This window comes from Taudactylus pleione, unplaced genomic scaffold, assembly GCF_031769625.1.
Source record: "Taudactylus pleione unplaced genomic scaffold, aTauple2 ptg000130l, whole genome shotgun sequence".
In the NCBI taxonomy this organism is placed as follows: Eukaryota; Metazoa; Chordata; class Amphibia; order Anura; family Myobatrachidae; genus Taudactylus; species Taudactylus pleione.
Genome location: NW_028284532.1, coordinates 4,211,804 through 4,228,751, shown reverse-complemented (window position 1 = coordinate 4,228,751; position 16,948 = coordinate 4,211,804). Strand labels below are relative to the sequence as shown.

At 43.4% G+C, this 16,948-nt stretch overlaps 1 protein-coding gene across 4 annotated transcripts in view; it reads left to right on the top strand.

Annotated features, from left to right (window-relative positions):
• The window catches only part of LOC148523517 (signal transducer and activator of transcription 1-alpha/beta-like), a 130,008-nt gene that overhangs the window by 83,409 nt on the left and 29,651 nt on the right, over positions 1-16,948 (top strand). For all 4 annotated transcript variants that reach the window (XM_088473103.1, XM_088473104.1, XM_088473105.1 and 1 more), the window contains 5 exons: positions 3,709-3,765; positions 3,851-3,934; positions 5,120-5,218; positions 9,946-10,084; positions 13,073-13,122. In XM_088473103.1, the coding sequence (XP_088329229.1) occupies positions 3,709-3,765; positions 3,851-3,934; positions 5,120-5,218; positions 9,946-10,084; positions 13,073-13,122 (429 nt within the window). The remainder of the gene's footprint in view (positions 1-3,708; positions 3,766-3,850; positions 3,935-5,119; positions 5,219-9,945; positions 10,085-13,072; positions 13,123-16,948) is intronic.

The window sequence follows — 16,948 nt, the reverse complement described above, 5'->3', positions numbered from 1 at the left end:
TATTTGAAATTATTCTAGTCTTAAAGATTTAAGGTCTAGATGAGGGGCTTAAACATGAGTGAGAAGGTGAACCTCTAGGAGAATTTCCTGTAATTAAATGATTACGTGCCCTCTCTGGATCGTCAAAAACAAGCGTTTGTCCATTCTCTGTAACCCTCAATTTGGCTGGGTACAATAGAGCAAATATTTTATTGTTATTTACCAAAAATTTGCAAACTGGAGAGAACTCTTTACGTTTCTGCGCTACTGCTACAGAGAAATCTTGGAAAATGAGAATCCGTTGGTCGTCTATCACCAGATTTCTTTGGCATTTGAAAGTTGTTAAAAAATTTTCTTTAGCACGGTAATCTAAGAATTTGGCTATGACCGGACGCGGTCTACCATTAAATCCCTCCCTTTCCGGACCCAGTCTGTGGGCTCTTTCTATTTGTGGTATCCCTAAATCATTTTGCAAGTCAAGGGCAGAGACCAAAATTTTGTCTAGATAATCAAATAATGCGGATCCTTTGCCCTGTTCTGGGATGCCTATAAAGCGCAAATTATTGCGTCTGTGACAGTTCTCCAAAGTAGCGACCTGTGAGAAACCATGTAGGAGTCGTGTGATGTTTGCAAAGTGAGTAAATTGTCTTCTGCATCACTAGTCCTCTTTCTACGGCATCTAATCTGTTGGTGTGTTCAGTTAATTTAGAAAGAGCCAAATCCAAAGAGGATTGTATTTTATCTAATCTTTTATCAAGCCTAGGGACAAGTTGGTCAAACTTGTCTTCTTTTTTTGTCAAAAATTGGTGAAGTTTGTCGTCAATCATAGGCATAAGTGCTGCAAATTTTTCATCAATTTTAGGCATAATTGTATCTAGGAGCATAGTTGCCACATCTGGGTTAGGAGACACAGGGTCACCTTTCCCCGATTCAGAATGCTCAGAAGAGGGGGCCCCAGTGGGCAAAGGCGGCGATGTACCTGATTTTGCAGGTGTGTTATTTGGTTTGCCCATGGTGCGAGAGGAAGATCTCGGTGGTAATGGGGGTAAAGATTTATATAGAAATCTATCCATACACCGTGTTTATGATCTAAAAGAGAAACAAATCAAGAGGAGCCGGATTGATTCAAATTAGTAACATAGGCCCCTAGTGTTGCAAAGGAAATCTATTCAGTGTCAATGGTGTCCTTCACCACCAGAATTAACCCTTAATACTTTTTTTTTTTTTTTTCATCTGCTTAGGTTTTTAACCGTTTTAGAGGTTTCAGTTAGGAAAATCTGAAGTGGTGTCACTATTCGTTATAATCACTTGTGTGTACATATGTATTTGTAAAATACGGATTACTATATTACTTGGGACACAGGTTGTAATTATTAAGATTCACCAGTAGATGGCGATACAATCCTAAATATCAATCCACCTGTAAACTTTGATAAGAAAAACATATAGAGCAGTGAAATGCAGTATTATATGAGAAATATCATCAAAAGAGACCAGTAAGCGAAAAATTATATTCAATGTGATACTGCAAAACAGGTGTAACCTTAAGATGTGGAGTAGCATTATGAGCATCACTCTAGGAACCTCCAACAGCAAATGACAAGAAAAGTGCTGAATTCCAGCTATCACTTCGCCCCACCATCCACCCAGGGGTCAGATGCTTGTGGACCGTCTGTTGTCAGCCCAGAGTAGCAGTAGTAGCGTGTGTCCCACCAATAACCCCAATACAGTCCCCAGGGCAGTTAAGTGTAGTGGAGAAGACCCCACAAACTCACCACTGCAGCATCCACACCTGTATGGTTAGAAGGGAGGCAGTCCAGCAGACACCGCTGGGTGTAATAGCGAGGTTCTCCCCAATTCCGATAGTCAAGTTTCGGCCAGGGAGCAGGTCACCACAAGCTGAGCAGGCGGGTTCCTCTGTTTACAGCAGCGCCACTCGTCCGACCGTAACAAAGGACTGGGTATGCAGGATCCACAGGCAGCCGGTCAGCACAGCTTCAGCGGAGATCGCAGAGCACAGCAGGCAGTCTTCAATCCCGGTCTATGCAGGACACTCAGATCCGGAACCGGGTAGCCAAAGCAACGCCAGGGGGGGTCACAGGACTGGGCAAACTGGATCCACTGATCCACAGGCAGACGGCCAGCACAACTCCAGCGAATGACCACGGAGCACAACAGGCAGTCCTCAATCCCGGGCCATGTAGTACATCCGTTTCTAGAAGCGGGCAGTCAAGGCAGCACCAAGCGGGGGCCACAGGACCGGACCAGCAGGATGCACAGATCCACAGGCAGCCGGGCAGGACACCTGGATCCAGAGGTGGGCAATCAAGGCAGCGCCAGTGGGGGTCACATTGCACAACGGAAGCTCCGATCCTCCAACTTCAGGGACCACCGAGCACAGTCCAGCGGGCAGACCTCCAGGCACCACAGACACGATCACAGAGCACTCCCTAGGAGAGTCAGTTATCGGAAGGCAGCTCCCTGCCAAGGTGAGTCAGGGATGTGAGCTGTGCAGGGTATAAATGTGTAGGGTTCCTGCTTGCTCCTTTAGTGGAGTGTTCTCCGGGTCTAAGAACTGAGGTAATCTGATATTTCCGAGTACCGCTGGATGACTTTCATATATTGTTGGGTCCAGGAGATGTAGTTTAAGAAGGGCAGGGTAATATGAGGCAGCAAGACGGAGACAGCCCTAAGCAGGAGACTTCACACCCCACGCCAATTTTTCGCGCCAATTGCAGGCGGGCATACAAGCCAATTATATACACGGCCAGACTCAGGTGTTTAAGAAAGTCCACAGAGGCAATATATAGCTCTTTCCACTCCTCTCCACTCGGGGAACAAGATAGGATGGATGATGAGATCCTAGGGACCCCAAATTGAGAGGATTTGAGTTGATTCTATTAGCCTCTCGCAGGAGGGTGTCTAAAAAGCGGCCATGCTAGATGCCCCGCCCACCAGAAGTTCCAGATATATATTTTTTTAACGTCAAATATATTGATATATCATTAAAATACTTTTTAAACTTTATTAAATAACAAAAAAAAAATTACGACAATTGCTGAGCGATATGTCGTCAGTTAAGTGGTTATTGGTGGATTTTTTCTTACAGAAAGTATTATTAAGCAATGATATAACGCATAGCTCTAAAACAAAATAACACCTAATGTACTGGTATAAAGTTAGAAATGGCTCACAATTTCGAAACCAAGAAACAGGACGCACATTTCGTCACCGCCCTAAAACCAGAATCGGCCTGTGGAGACAATTGGGAAACCTAAACATTGATGCTAAATTACAAAAATTAAAGTGATCCAACAAGAGTCTCTAAAGGCATCTGGAAATAGGCCACCTACTTTAATGTTGAGCTATATAAGCACACACTCATTTTAATATGGGTGTTAGTTTTTCAGTTTCATATTAAGTTATTAATTAACCAACTTCTGTTCAAATTATGATCTTCATTTTTCAAGACCACATCATGAAGAGCCACGATTATATAGTTAGCGTGTTCAAATTTCATAGATTTCCACAAACATATCAACTGAATATAGTAATAAATCTTGGCTATGTTTTTATCTGAAATGCATATGTTCTAGAAGTATTTTTTTATTAATGAAATAAAAGCATCAACATATACAAATGATGGATGGTGACCAGTTATTTGTAAGAAAAGACCTATGTAACATATAATAAAGCATTATCAATAAAACAATGTGTATTTTCCATTAGCAACTGAAAGAACAAAAAGCTGGGGTTCGAGGAAAAGGTGGTAAAGGCATCAATGATGTAAGTATTAGTTTTGCACATAGCTCGCCCTGGGCTGGGGTTCTGTCGTGTTTGTTGATTGTGTTTTTTTTGTTTGTTTGTTTAGGGTCCATTTGGTATCATGGAAGAGCTTCATATAATTTCACTGATTACTCACTTTGACTATGAGGAAGTGGAGTTGGATTTAGAGGTACTATATGGGTTTGTTTAGTTATCTGTGCTGTCTGGTTGTCTCTGTCTCATATTGATCTAAGGACTGTCTTATGAACGGTCTTCCATTCCCATGTTCTAATAATCTCGCTTTAGATTATTTGCACGGATACTGATTTGATCAGCCTGTTGTTTATTATGTCCTCATTTTTTAATATTTTTGAGATGTGAGAGAAATGAAGTTTCAGGTGGATATTTACTTCAACACAAAAATAAAGCGGAATATGGGCAGATCAAATCCATTCATATATACATTGTATTGTATTGTATGCCTCACTGAAATTCCAAAAACAGCTCTTTAAGAATACATATGCATATAAGCCTCTCCATTTAAAGAAGCTGCGGAAATGGCAGTTTTATGGCAGCCTTTGAAATCCACTCTGCTTACGTGGGGCCTCATGTACTTTTGGGGGCCCATTTATTAATGATAACACTTGCAATGCGATCTTGGCTTGATATTACCGCCCATGATCGCATTTTAAGATAAAACCTATGGGGACTGCGGTTGCCTGCTGGAATGGCGGTATTGCAGTAGGTATCGGAGATATCTGCTGCGGTCCCTCCTTCATGCATGGGGGGGTACTAAATATTTGCGGCTACCCCTTAGAAACAGGTGTTTTCGGTTAATAGGCGGCAAATATTTAATGATAAATGGGCTCCATGGAGACGTATTTGCAGGAGAAGTCTCATTCTTGAAAAGTGAAAAAGGTGCTTAGATGGATGCGTCTCACAAATAGGTCCAGCTCTTCATTATTAGCACAAGCGCCAGGTTTAACTCCGAAGCAATAGAAGGCACAATGGCATTTGTCAATAATGCACTGTTACCTGTAGTTGGAAAATCAGAGCTGTGAAATGTTGATAGTGTCAACATCTCAAGTGTATCACTGCTGCACATTACCACAGTCCCACAGCATCCCAACTGGTTCATGCTACGATTTCCCGTGTTCTATGTGCTCCTGGCCAAGGTGTTCCGTTAAAATAACTGATTCCTAATTGATCGGCTCCTTCTGATGAAGAGGGTAGAATGCCTGAGAACTGAGCGTCAATTGTTTCTTTGAAGTCACTACTTATATGTGATTATGGCAAAAGTATTTTACTTGTTTTCCTTAAATGAAAAAATTGTTGTGTGTGTTATTGTATGATGTTTATTTCCTGTTTATTTCAGGCTGTCACGCTGCCTTTTGTTGTGATCTCCAACCAGTCTCAGTTTGTAGGCGCATTTGCATCGGTGCTTTGGTTCAACTTGCTGAGCTCAGACCCTAAGGTAAGAATCCCTCTGAATGAAATATGCTGGAAGGAATGTCTCCACAAAGACCGCAAACTATTCTGTAACACCCTGTTTTCAGAGCCACAGGGGTCCATTGTCCATCATTCCTGTATTTTGTGAATACAGTACTCAGGGCCGGCGCAATGCGGTAAGCCTGGTAAGCAGAACAGGGAGGGTGCCGGGCTGAAGAGGTGCTCTCCCCACTTTGCTAATATCCACCATTGCTGCACCACAGCGACAAGCTAAGTCAAAGCAGGAGCGGCAGTCAGGGCACTTCAGCGGCGATCCCCTGGTTTGGGTCTCCCCTCCCCTCAGAGGCAGATTGTTCTACATGAGTGATGTGATCACAAGAGTAATGATGAGATGATTGACATGTTCAGCTCCAGGAGCCAGGGGGACCAAGGTGCATCGCTGAGCACACAACAGCCATGCCCCTCCCCATCCCTACATCAGTCTCTCCACCCTGAACATAATAGCCCTCCATGTGCGGGCTAGTCTAGAGTGCAGCACCTGGCCGTGCAGACCCGTCAAAAAGGCAGGGGTGGAGCAGGAGTCTGTGTGCAGCAACAGTAGGAGCTGCGGAGGTCCACCTGACAGCGGAGGCAGCAGCTGCCGCCCTGCCCTTCACCTACTAGATCCACAGAGAGATCTTAGTATGTGAGATCTTATTTTAGAAAAACAGTGATTGGGGACAATAATAGGGGTATTTGTTGTGGGACGTAGGGAGGTTCAGTGTGGTATTTGTTGTGCGATGTGCTTAGGGTCAGTGTGCTATATGATGTGGTTAGGGTCAGTGTGCTATATGATGCAGTTAGGGTCAGTGTGCTATATGATGTGCTTAGGGTCAGTGTGCTATATGATGCAGTTAGGGTCACTGTGCTATATGATGCGGTTAGGGTCACTGTGCTATATGATGCGGTTAGGGTCACTGTGCTATATGATGCGGTTAGGGTCACTGTGCTATATGATGCGGTTAGGGTCACTGTGCTATATGATGTGGTTAGTGTCAGTGTGCTATATGATGCGGTTAGGGTCAGTGTGCTATATGATGTGCTTAGGGTCAGTGTGCTATATGATGCAGTTAGGGTCAATGTGCTATATGATGCGGTTAGGGTCACTGTGCTATATGATGCGGTTAGGGTCACTGTGCTATATGATGCGGTTAGGGTCACTGTGCTATATGATGCGGTTAGGGTCACTGTGCTATATGATGCGGTTAGGGTCACTGTGCTATATGATGCGGTTAGGGTCACTGTGCTATATGATGCGGTTAGGGTCAGTGTGCTCTATGATGCGGTTAGGGTCACTGTGCTCTATGATGCGGTTAGGGTCACTGTGCTCTATGATGCAGTTAGGGTCACTGTGCTATATGATGCGGTTAGGGTCAGTGTGCTATATGATGCGGTTACGGTCAGTGTGCTATATGATGCGGTTACGGTCAGTGTGCTATATGATGCGGTTACGGTCAGTGTGCTATATGATGCGGTTAGGGTCAGTGTGCTATATGATGCGGTTAGGGTCACTGTGCTATATGATGCGGTTAGGGTCACTGTGCTATATGATGCGGTTAGGGTCAGTGTGCTATATCATGCGGTTAGGGTCAGTGTGCTATATCATGCGGTTAGGGTCACTGTGCTATATCATGCGGTTAGGGTCACTGTGCTATATCATGCGGTTAGGGTCACTGTGCTATATCATGCGGTTAGGGTCACTGTGCTATATCATGCGGTTACGGTCAGTGTGCTATATCATGCGGTTAGGGTCACTGTGCTATATCATGCGGTTAGGGTCACTGTGCTATATCATGCGGTTAGGGTCAGTGCGCTATATCATGCGGTTAGGGTCAGTGCGCTATATGATGCGGTTACGGTCAGTGTGCTATATGATGCGGTTAGGGTCAGTGTGCTATATGATGCGGTTAGGGTCAGTGTGCTATATGATGCGGTTAGGGTACACTGTGCTATATGATGCGGTTAGGGTCAGTGCGCTATATGATGCGGTTAGGGTCAGTGCGCTATATGATGCGGTTAGGGTCAGTGCGCTATATGATGCGGTTAGGGTCAGTGCGCTATATGATGCGGTTAGGGTCAGTGTGCTATATGATGCGGTTAGGGTCAGTGTGCTATATGATGCGGTTAGGGTCACCGTTCTATATGATGCGGTTAGGGTCACCGTTCTATATGATGCGGTTAGGGTCACCGTTCTATATGATGCGGTTAGGGTCACTGTGCTATATGATGCGGTTAGGGTCACTGTGCTATATGATGCGGTTACGGTCACTGTGCTATATGATGCTGTTAGGGTCACTGTGCTATATGATGCGGTTAGGGTCACTGTGCTATATGATGCGGTTACGGTCAGTGTGCTATATGATGCGGTTACGGTCAGTGTGCTATATGATGCGGTTACGGTCAGTGTGCTATATGATGCGGTTAGGGTCACTGTGCTATATGATGCGGTTACGGTCAGTGTGCTATATGATGCGGTTAGGGTCACTGTGCTATATGATGCGGTTAGGGTCACTGTGCTATATGATGTGGTTAGTGTGGTATATGCTGTGGCATGGGGAGGTCAAAGTTGCATGTGGTGTCTGAGTGGTTTGTGGAGGCATGTGCGGTGGCTGCATATGAGGTGGTCCAAGTGGTATGTGGGGACATGTAAGGTGGTCCAAGTGTTATCATTCTCCTCTGTCTGTTCTTGCCTATGTCAGCCTCTCAGACCTTTTCTTGTCTGTGCCAGCCTTTCTGCCCACTCTGCGCCAGCCTCTCTTCCCTTCCTCTGTCTGCACCAGCCTCTCTTCCCTTCCTCTGTCTGCATCAGCCTCTCTTCCCTTACTCTGTGCCAGCCTCTCTACCCATCCTCTGTCTATGCTAGCCTTACTGCCCATCCTCTATCTGTGCCAGCCTTTCTGTCCATCCTTTGTTTGCACCAGCCTCTCTGCCCATCCTCTGTCTATGCCATGCTCTCTGCCCATCATCTGTCTATGCCATGCGCTCTGCCCATCCTCTGTCTATGCCATGCGCTCTGCCCATCCTCTGTCTATGCCATGCTCTCTGCCCATCATCTGTCTATGCCATGCGCTCTGCCCATCCTGTCTATGCCATGCTCTCTGCCCATCCTCTGTCTGCACCAACCTTTCTGCCTATCCATTGTTTCCGCCAACCTCTATTCCCACTTCCTCTCCCCGTCACCCTCTCTTCTGTCACCCACAGCCTATCACTTCCTGCCTCTTACTGTCACCTTCTGCCCATCACCCTCTGTCTCTCCCCTTCACTTCTCATCACCCACTCCATCTCCTTGTCTCCCTCTCTGTCACCCTCTACCTTTTCCCGTATCACTCACAGCCTCTCCCCAGTGTCACCACTGCCTGTCACCTATTTACTGTCACCCATTGCCTCTCCCCAGTGCTACCTCTCCCCAGGGTCACTCATTGCCTCTCCCCAGTGTTACCTCTCCCCAGGGTCACTCATTGCCTCTCCCCAGTGTTACCTCTCCCCAGGGTCACTCATTGCCTCTCCCCAGTGTTACCTCTCCCCAGGGTCACTCATTGCCTCTCCCCAGTGTTACCTCTCCCCAGGGTCACTCATTGCCTCTCCCCAGTGTTACCTCTCCCCAGGGTCACTCATTGCCTCTCCCCAGTGTTACCTCTCCCCAGGGTCACTCATTGCCTCTCCCCAGTGTTACCTCTCCCCAGGGTCACTCATTGCCTCTCCCCAGGGTCACTCATTGCCTCTCCCCAGTGTTACCTCTCCCCAGGGTCACTCATTGCCTCTCCCCAGGGTCACTCATTGCCTGTCCCATTTGTAGGAGGGCGCAGATTTATAGTTTGCAGGGGGGCACTGAACACTATCACTGGCCCTGACAATACTCTCTCTAGCTCTTGATCAACCATCAGTTCTCATAACACTACAGGTGGGGAAAGTGTGCAGTACAAGCACTCCAACATATTGCTTTGCACACTGCTTCCCTGTGTTGAGTGGCAGATACAGCACTTTTTTTTATTGTAGCAGTAGCTCAGAAGTTTGTTATTAAAATGTGATATCATCTGAATTGTACATTGTAGGAATAATATTCATATCCCACCTACATAAGTCTGGGTTACCCCTGTAGAATATGAGAATTGGTATCCAGATCACGTAGGAATTGTTTGTGCATGTCACATATAATCACTGCCTTAATGCTGTGCATTAAAGTGGAAATATCTGCTAAAAAGGATTACCCTATGTGGTTTATTATTATTCTGATTGGTTAGCAGCTGCTACTTTTGCTATTTACCAGGGATTATTAGTAGTCCCGGATCCAGAAGGTATAATATGCTAAATGGTTAAATTCAGAATAGTAACACTGTATCAAAACGTCATTTATTTTGATACAATAACTAGCAATGACATGAATATTGGGTCTCACCACCACCAGATTAACTCCTGTTGTTTGTTGGTCTATTTGGATAAGTATTAGCAAATGGTGCAAATCAATTTCCTTCCATATCTAATTGAGTAAGAAGTAAACAGGTCAAAATAAGGGTGGTTCCAGAAGTAGACAATATGGTGTACAGGAAAAGGTGTATGTTACTCATAGAAATCAATTAGGAAAAAATAATTGCAATGTAATTAAAATCTCATTCTTCTTCTCTAGTCATTTCTACAGGGTACTAAACTTTGTCAAACAGAACATTGTCCCATTATGTTTTATGGACTATTTTATGTGCTTTTTTTTATTTTCAGGATGTCACTTTTTTCTCCAAGCCCCCGGCGGCGGCCCCCTGGAGTTTACTGTCTGAAGCGCTCAGCTGGCAGTTCTCATGCTGTACGAAGAGAGGTCTGAACTCAGACCAGCAGGAGATGCTGGGGAAGAAGTTGTGTGGTACTTTTCATTTATGTCTGTGCTCGCTCACCCCATTATGTGTAAACCAAAAGGTCTTGATTTTGGAAAGCTATGTTTATAATTGGGGAGGTGTATAAGACGGCCTTACTTAATTATAAGTGTCATTTACTCTCATCATATTAAAACAAACCTGATATTATTAACATTTATTATAATGAGTCCAGCCAGATGGGAGAAAGTGCTTAGTATGGCTGTATGAACCATGCACACAGCAGTGTAGGTTTGGGGGTCTGTAGGATGTTTACGTACATAAAGAGAATACATGTACATTTTGTGTGAAATGAGTAGAGGGATGGTAATTAGATAGAATAGCTTAGTAGGGTAGTTCAGGATTTAATAAAAAAAAATGAGTACTGTATAATGGTGAGAAATTTCTGCAAACTAAGCAAAGGCAAATTGGTTAGATACAAATGCCAAAACAACCAGCATAAAACTTTGTGTTTTACTGAATTCTCATCTTAGCACAATATAACGCATCATTCTATATAAGTTAAACATCTCCAAATCATGGGCCCTCCTCTCTCCTACTTGGGGATCCAAATTCTGGCTAATATAGCAGATATTTTGACACAAATGTCCCACCTCTGATTCCCCAGTAATACTCTAACAACGTCATGGATTGGATATGAAGTTACCCGTTTGCCAGCCTTTAAGATGAAATTCCTCCCAAAACTGATGTATGTTTGTTTTACCGTTCCGCTTATCACCCCTAAAAAGTATGTAGACAAAATCCTACTATTGCTGACTGCATTTGTTTGAAAAATTGAGCCCCCATGAATAGCATTTAATCTTGTGGTTCTTGCCAAAAATCAAGGAGGCCTTCCCCTCACCTATCTGATTTGAGTGAATTAAGACCACGACCAATTTTTCTTAAAATCCATATTTTTAGGAAAAATTATCGGGAATTGCTCTAGGTTCCTTGCGGCACCCCCCCCTCAGTGACTAATTAAGCAATTGGAATTTTCCAATTAGCTTAGTCAGTAAAGTTGTCTATCTCTTCCCGTTTTGGGACCTGGTCGTCTACAGTAGCGTGTGTGTGTGTATGTGTGACGCCCGTGTGTTTGTGAACCCCTGCGGAGGCAGCAGCAGGGAGAAATACATCTCCCAGCTGCCCACTGTCCTCCCAGCAGCCCCCTCCCCAGTGCAAAGATGTAGGGGAGATGACCGGGAGCCGCATAGACCACCATACCTGTATTTTTTTTTTCTTGTACCGTGGAGTTTTCAGTGCTGAAAACACTGTGTGGATATTTAAAAATTGGATAGCGCTGGTATTGTGAGCACGCATACCTGTGGTAATCCAAAATTGGGTGTGAGGTCCGCGTGATTTTTTTACAGTGAAAACCTCGCTCCCAATTGAATATGCTACACACCTCCTTGTGATATTAAATCTGGGAACCTGCAGGCTGCAGCAGGAGTTTTGAGGTAGTGTCTGCTGTGCAGGACCCATACCATTGCTGCCGACCCAGACCCTCTTATTCCTTCTTGCACCTCCCACTTAGCTCTTCCCATCCATGTTGACAGTGTGCCTGATTCAGATGTGGACGGTAGTGCTCAGCTGCAGGGACGCAGCTTTTCAATACTGTCCACATAAATGCAAATGTAGCAGGAGGTGTTTGTAGGAAATAGGCACCTCCTGCATGCATCCGTCCATCGCGATGGTTGCTGCCCTCGGTCAGGCTGCAAAAGCCGAAGTTTACTCGGGCTGGCCAGCTCCTTGACGCTTACAAGGCCAGGAAATCTGTCCAGCAGAGCTTGCCCTCGGCACTCCCAGGAAACGGGCAACATGCCCCCCTTTCTAGAAAAGCGGCCACCTCCCCACCCGCAAATTATAGCAGACTGTCAATCACCTGATGTCTGCAGCCGTATTGCGTGGAGGGTTCAGGACCCGACCTGCACGTGCACAGATTTCCAAACATCGGAAAACTGCGTGATTACACGAAATACACTGAATCGGTCCCAATGTCGCCTGTCAACTACATCAATTGTTGCAGCATTCGCCCTCCCCCTCTCACGGGCCAGTCCGATGCTGTTAATGTAGCTATATGTCGGGGCCCCTGGGCAACCAGCACAGCCACCTTGTTGTTAATCCAGCACTGACCATAATCATTACCTGTTAGGACATATGCTGATAGTGACAAGAGTAGGGATTGTGTAGGACTACAAAATGTCACCTATTCTTACCTTACTAACGTTAAAATTAAATATCCAGGAGAAGACTTCTGCTTCCACCGCTTCTCCTTTCACCAGGTGGCTCAAATGACACATGGAACAGATCTGTGGGCTCTGCATCCACTTTGATCACCAATGCCACCCCCTTTAGCTTAGTTGTACAGGACTCTACTTTTAACTTCCAATTTTCTTTTTTCATTGTTATTTTGATTTACTCTGGTCCTTACTTTCTGTATCTCCTAAAGATTTGAGAAATCATTAATGATAACATACAGTTTGTCAAAATTTGAAGTCCTAGCACATCGGGCACAGTGCGTTCTCCATGAAAGTTTCCCTCAGTGAAAATTAGTTATTTAATATTATTTAGCACATCTAAGTTTTATCTGCATTGTGTGAATGTTTTTTTCTGTGATTTCTTATACAATTTATTTACATAGCACTCACCATTGGTAGGTTTAGGTTTAGTATGTCTTACAGTTATGGATACTTTAAACAGTGCTGCAAATTTTACATTTTAACTACTAACGAAGCCGATCATCTAATGGAAAATTTTGGGTGGGCACTGACCACATCAACAATGTTCAGAGCGTTTCAATTTCCAAATTTTATTTAAAAAAAAAAAATAGATTTCAGCTATAAAAACAGATACTGATAATGTTGGACTAATGCTAGAATGTAGTTTCATAAATGTCCCCTTTCAGTTCTTTTAAATAGTTGTTTTTGAACTTCATATGGAACCTGCAATTATTTATGTGGTGAAATTAAAGAAATATTTTTTTATGTTTCTTTTTTTGAAAGGCACGGTACCTAAAGAGGATAGTATTGTAACGTGGAGCAAGTTCTCAAAGGTAACTACCCTGTGCTGTAAAAACTATATTTTGAGTTTTATTTTACATTTAGAAGATTTATGGTGAACATCTACTGTGATAAGAGGATTTTTGGTATTTTTTTTTTTAAATTGAGTAAATTTTTATTGGTTTATAGAAATACATTAACAAATAACCAAACAAAATATATATACACATACACATAAAACATATATATAAAAAAAAATACCACACTATACAAATATTGGAATATTGTCAAAAATAACACCTGAAAAATTGGCAAAATCAACTAGATCCCAACAAATTCTCAACTTATCACACAGCACATTACCTCCAACAAAGTAATAATCTACCTAATTATCCTAACAATAATATACCGGTCAATCATTAGGCAATGCACGGGCATAACAGGATTTAAGCCAACTGCTCCAGATTCGTTCATACTTCTTCTCAGCTTTGCGACAAATAAACACATGTTTTTCATGTTCAACAGTGGTACGGACCAAGGACAGCCAAGCATTATAATCTGGTCCTGTAGGAGCCATCCACGACCGAGCCACACATACCTTAGCTAGTGTACACATATTGACAATGTATTGTTTAAGATATCTGTCCACTACCTCATCGTCCATAGAGCCTAAACAGCACGTCAATGGCATAGCTAAAGTGGGAGCAATACCTGTATTGGACAAAACTCTCAGAACCTTATTCCAAAAAGTGCTAACCACCGGACAATCCCATAGAAGGTGCCAGAAAGTACCGCTACTAATTTTACACTTAGGGCATATGTCAGATGCTCTCCCCCCAAATCTCAGCAAACGAACAGGAGTTAAATAGGTACGGTGTAAAATAAACAGTTGAATCTGTTGAAATCTTATAGAAGTTGTGGAAATGCGAGGAGCTTCTAGAGCATTATCCCATTCCGCATCACTTATAAGGCCAATATCTCTCTCCCACTTTGATCTAAGATGTGGTAAACTATCCTTATGATAAGAAGACAATATATAGGAGTATAAGTAAGAAAGCGTCTTCCGGGGACCTAAAGATAAAAGGAATGACTTCAATGGGGATATTTGAATTAGAGGAGGGCCATCTGAAAATTGAGCCGAGAGAGCATGCCGTAATTGTAAATATCTATAGAAATATGATTGAGGGAGATGATGAGCTTCTTGGAGTTGTGCAAATGATTTAAGAATTGAAGTGTCATATAAATGACCCAATGTAGTTACACCGTTAGAACCCAATGTCACCTCAAGCTGTAAAGAGGCCAGTTCAGGTAATATACGATAACTACATAGAGAAGTGTCTGGATCTAATCCCGTAAACTGTAGAATACTAGATACCAATTTCCATATCTTAATAGCTTGCATCAACAGGGGAGGGCCTTTCTGTATAATTCTACCCGCAAGCAAGACCTGCAATGGTGTAAAGTTAGGGAAAATCTGAGAAACCAACAAAACGTGCAGGGCATTAGGGGAGTCATCTTGAAGCCATAACCGTATATGTGCCATCTGCGCCGCATAATAATAAAATGTAAAATTTGGAAGAGCCAAACCTCCCCCAGACCTAGATCGGGTCAGAGCTGCCAATTGAATACGTGGTCGACGATTCACCCAGACCAATGAAGAAAGAAGACTATTCAAACGCCTAAACAATGTATCTGTAATAAAAACAGGAGAATGCTGCAAAACGTACACAAATTTTGGTTGCACCACCATCTTTATTAAGTTAATTCTACCAGTAACGGTAAGAGGGAGCCGGCGCCAGGACTGAAGTTTTCCCTTTAAGTAGACAAACAGGGGCTCAACATTCAATACTATATAGTCCTTTGGGGAATTAGTTATCCAGATACCTAAATATTTAAATTTATTTACCCAACAGAGAGGGAGAGTGACAATGGGAACAGTCGGATACAACCCCCTCAGAGGAAGGATAGATGATTTGTCCCAGTTTATCTTAAGACCAGAAAAAATACCAAATTGTTCTATGACTTGAAGAACCACAGGCATAGCTGTTACATAGTCAGACAAAAAAAGTAATAAATCATCTGCATATAAGGAAACTTTGTCCATTCTATTACCCAATTGTAGACCTATAATATCATGGTGAGAATGTATAATACAGGCTAACGGCTCAATAGCCAATGCAAACAGGGTTGGGGACAAGGGGCAACCCTGTCTTGTGCCCCGAGACAGGGGGAAGGATGGGGAGATAAACCCATTCACTGACACCCTGGCAGTAAGGTTCGCATACATAAGCTTTACCCATTTCAAGAACACCGGCCCAAACTCAAAACATAACATGACCTCCCACAGAAAGGGCCACTCCACAGAGTCAAATGCTTTTGCAGCATCTAATGACACAATAACAGAGGACGATTCTTCGCCATGGGAGGCCTGTAAGTGAGTGTGCAGCCTTCTAATGTTCTCCGACGTCGACTTGCCTGGCATAAATCCTGATTGGTCTGGGTGAACAATCGAAGTAATAACAGTGTTTAGCCGAATAGAAAGGATCTTAGCCAAAATTTTGGCATCTATGGGAATTAGAGAAATTGGCCTATAGGAATCAGGGTATCTAGGGTCCTTCCCGGGTTTAGGGAGCACAACAATTATGCCTTCAGATATAGATGGAGAGAACAAATTATCTTCATAGAGCCCATTAAACAGATCTAAAAGTCTTGGAACAAAGATACGAGCATGTTTTTTATATATATCTCCATGGGAATCCCATCAGATCCGGGTGCCTTGTTACCGGGAAAGGAACTAATCGCAGCATCTACCTCCTCCAGGGTCAACGGGGCATCTAAATACGCCCGAGCCTCGGATGACAAATTTGGAAGCCTAGCAGAAGCAACATATAATGACAAAGCATTCACGTCCTCAGTCAACTGTGTTTGATATAAGTTTTTATAAAATAAACTAAAAACCTCTGCAATATCTTGTGTAGATGTGACCATAGAACCCTCAGGCCCAATTAGTTCCGAGACAACAGCAGCAGGACGATCAGCTTGAACCAAGTGTGCCAAAAAACTACCAGTTCTGTCAGCCTGCATATAATATAAATGAGAACGGAATAACAGTCTACGGTTCATTCTATCTGTGAAATGATCAGTCCACTCTGTCTGTGCAGTCAACCATTTTAAACGTGAAGATTCCAACCTGTCCCCCAAGTAATCCAACTCAAGATTTCTACAGGCCATCTCCAAAACACGTTCTTTTTCCCAGGATTTTTGGTATTTACCATTAAATCCATTTCTCTGAATCCATCTGGGGGACACTGAGATGCCTTGGGTCGATCCACAGCTGCCCCTAGGGGAGGGTATGATCAGACAAAACTGCACACCAATATGACAGTCATCCAGGAGTCATGCGATACAAAATTATATCAGCAAAGCTTGGAAAACATCGACCAGCAAAACAGGTGGAACATGGTGCCATATAAAGCCAGTAGGAAACTAGGAGAGAGAAAAGAACTCTGTGGGGGCACACTTGAGAGAACTAGATCTAATAAAATATAATTTTTAATGAAATACTTTAGAGCACTACTAAAAACAAAAATCAATGTTGCATCTAACAATATCATCCCATATTACATCATCAGTATTTACCTCTCAGCAGGTAAGTGGTGTATACCTACTGTACTTACTGCCAAGCGTGGCAGGGATGATGGCCACGACACTCCTCAGCTTGATGCCTCCCTCCTATTTCTTCACTGCATTGCAGACTCCCTGCTCTCTCATTTATTATTCACTGTCCCTACAAAATAGTAAACAGCATAAACAGGGAAGCTTATTAATGCACTGGACTATCCAATACTCTGTTCTGCTCACTTATAAGTTGAATTATTC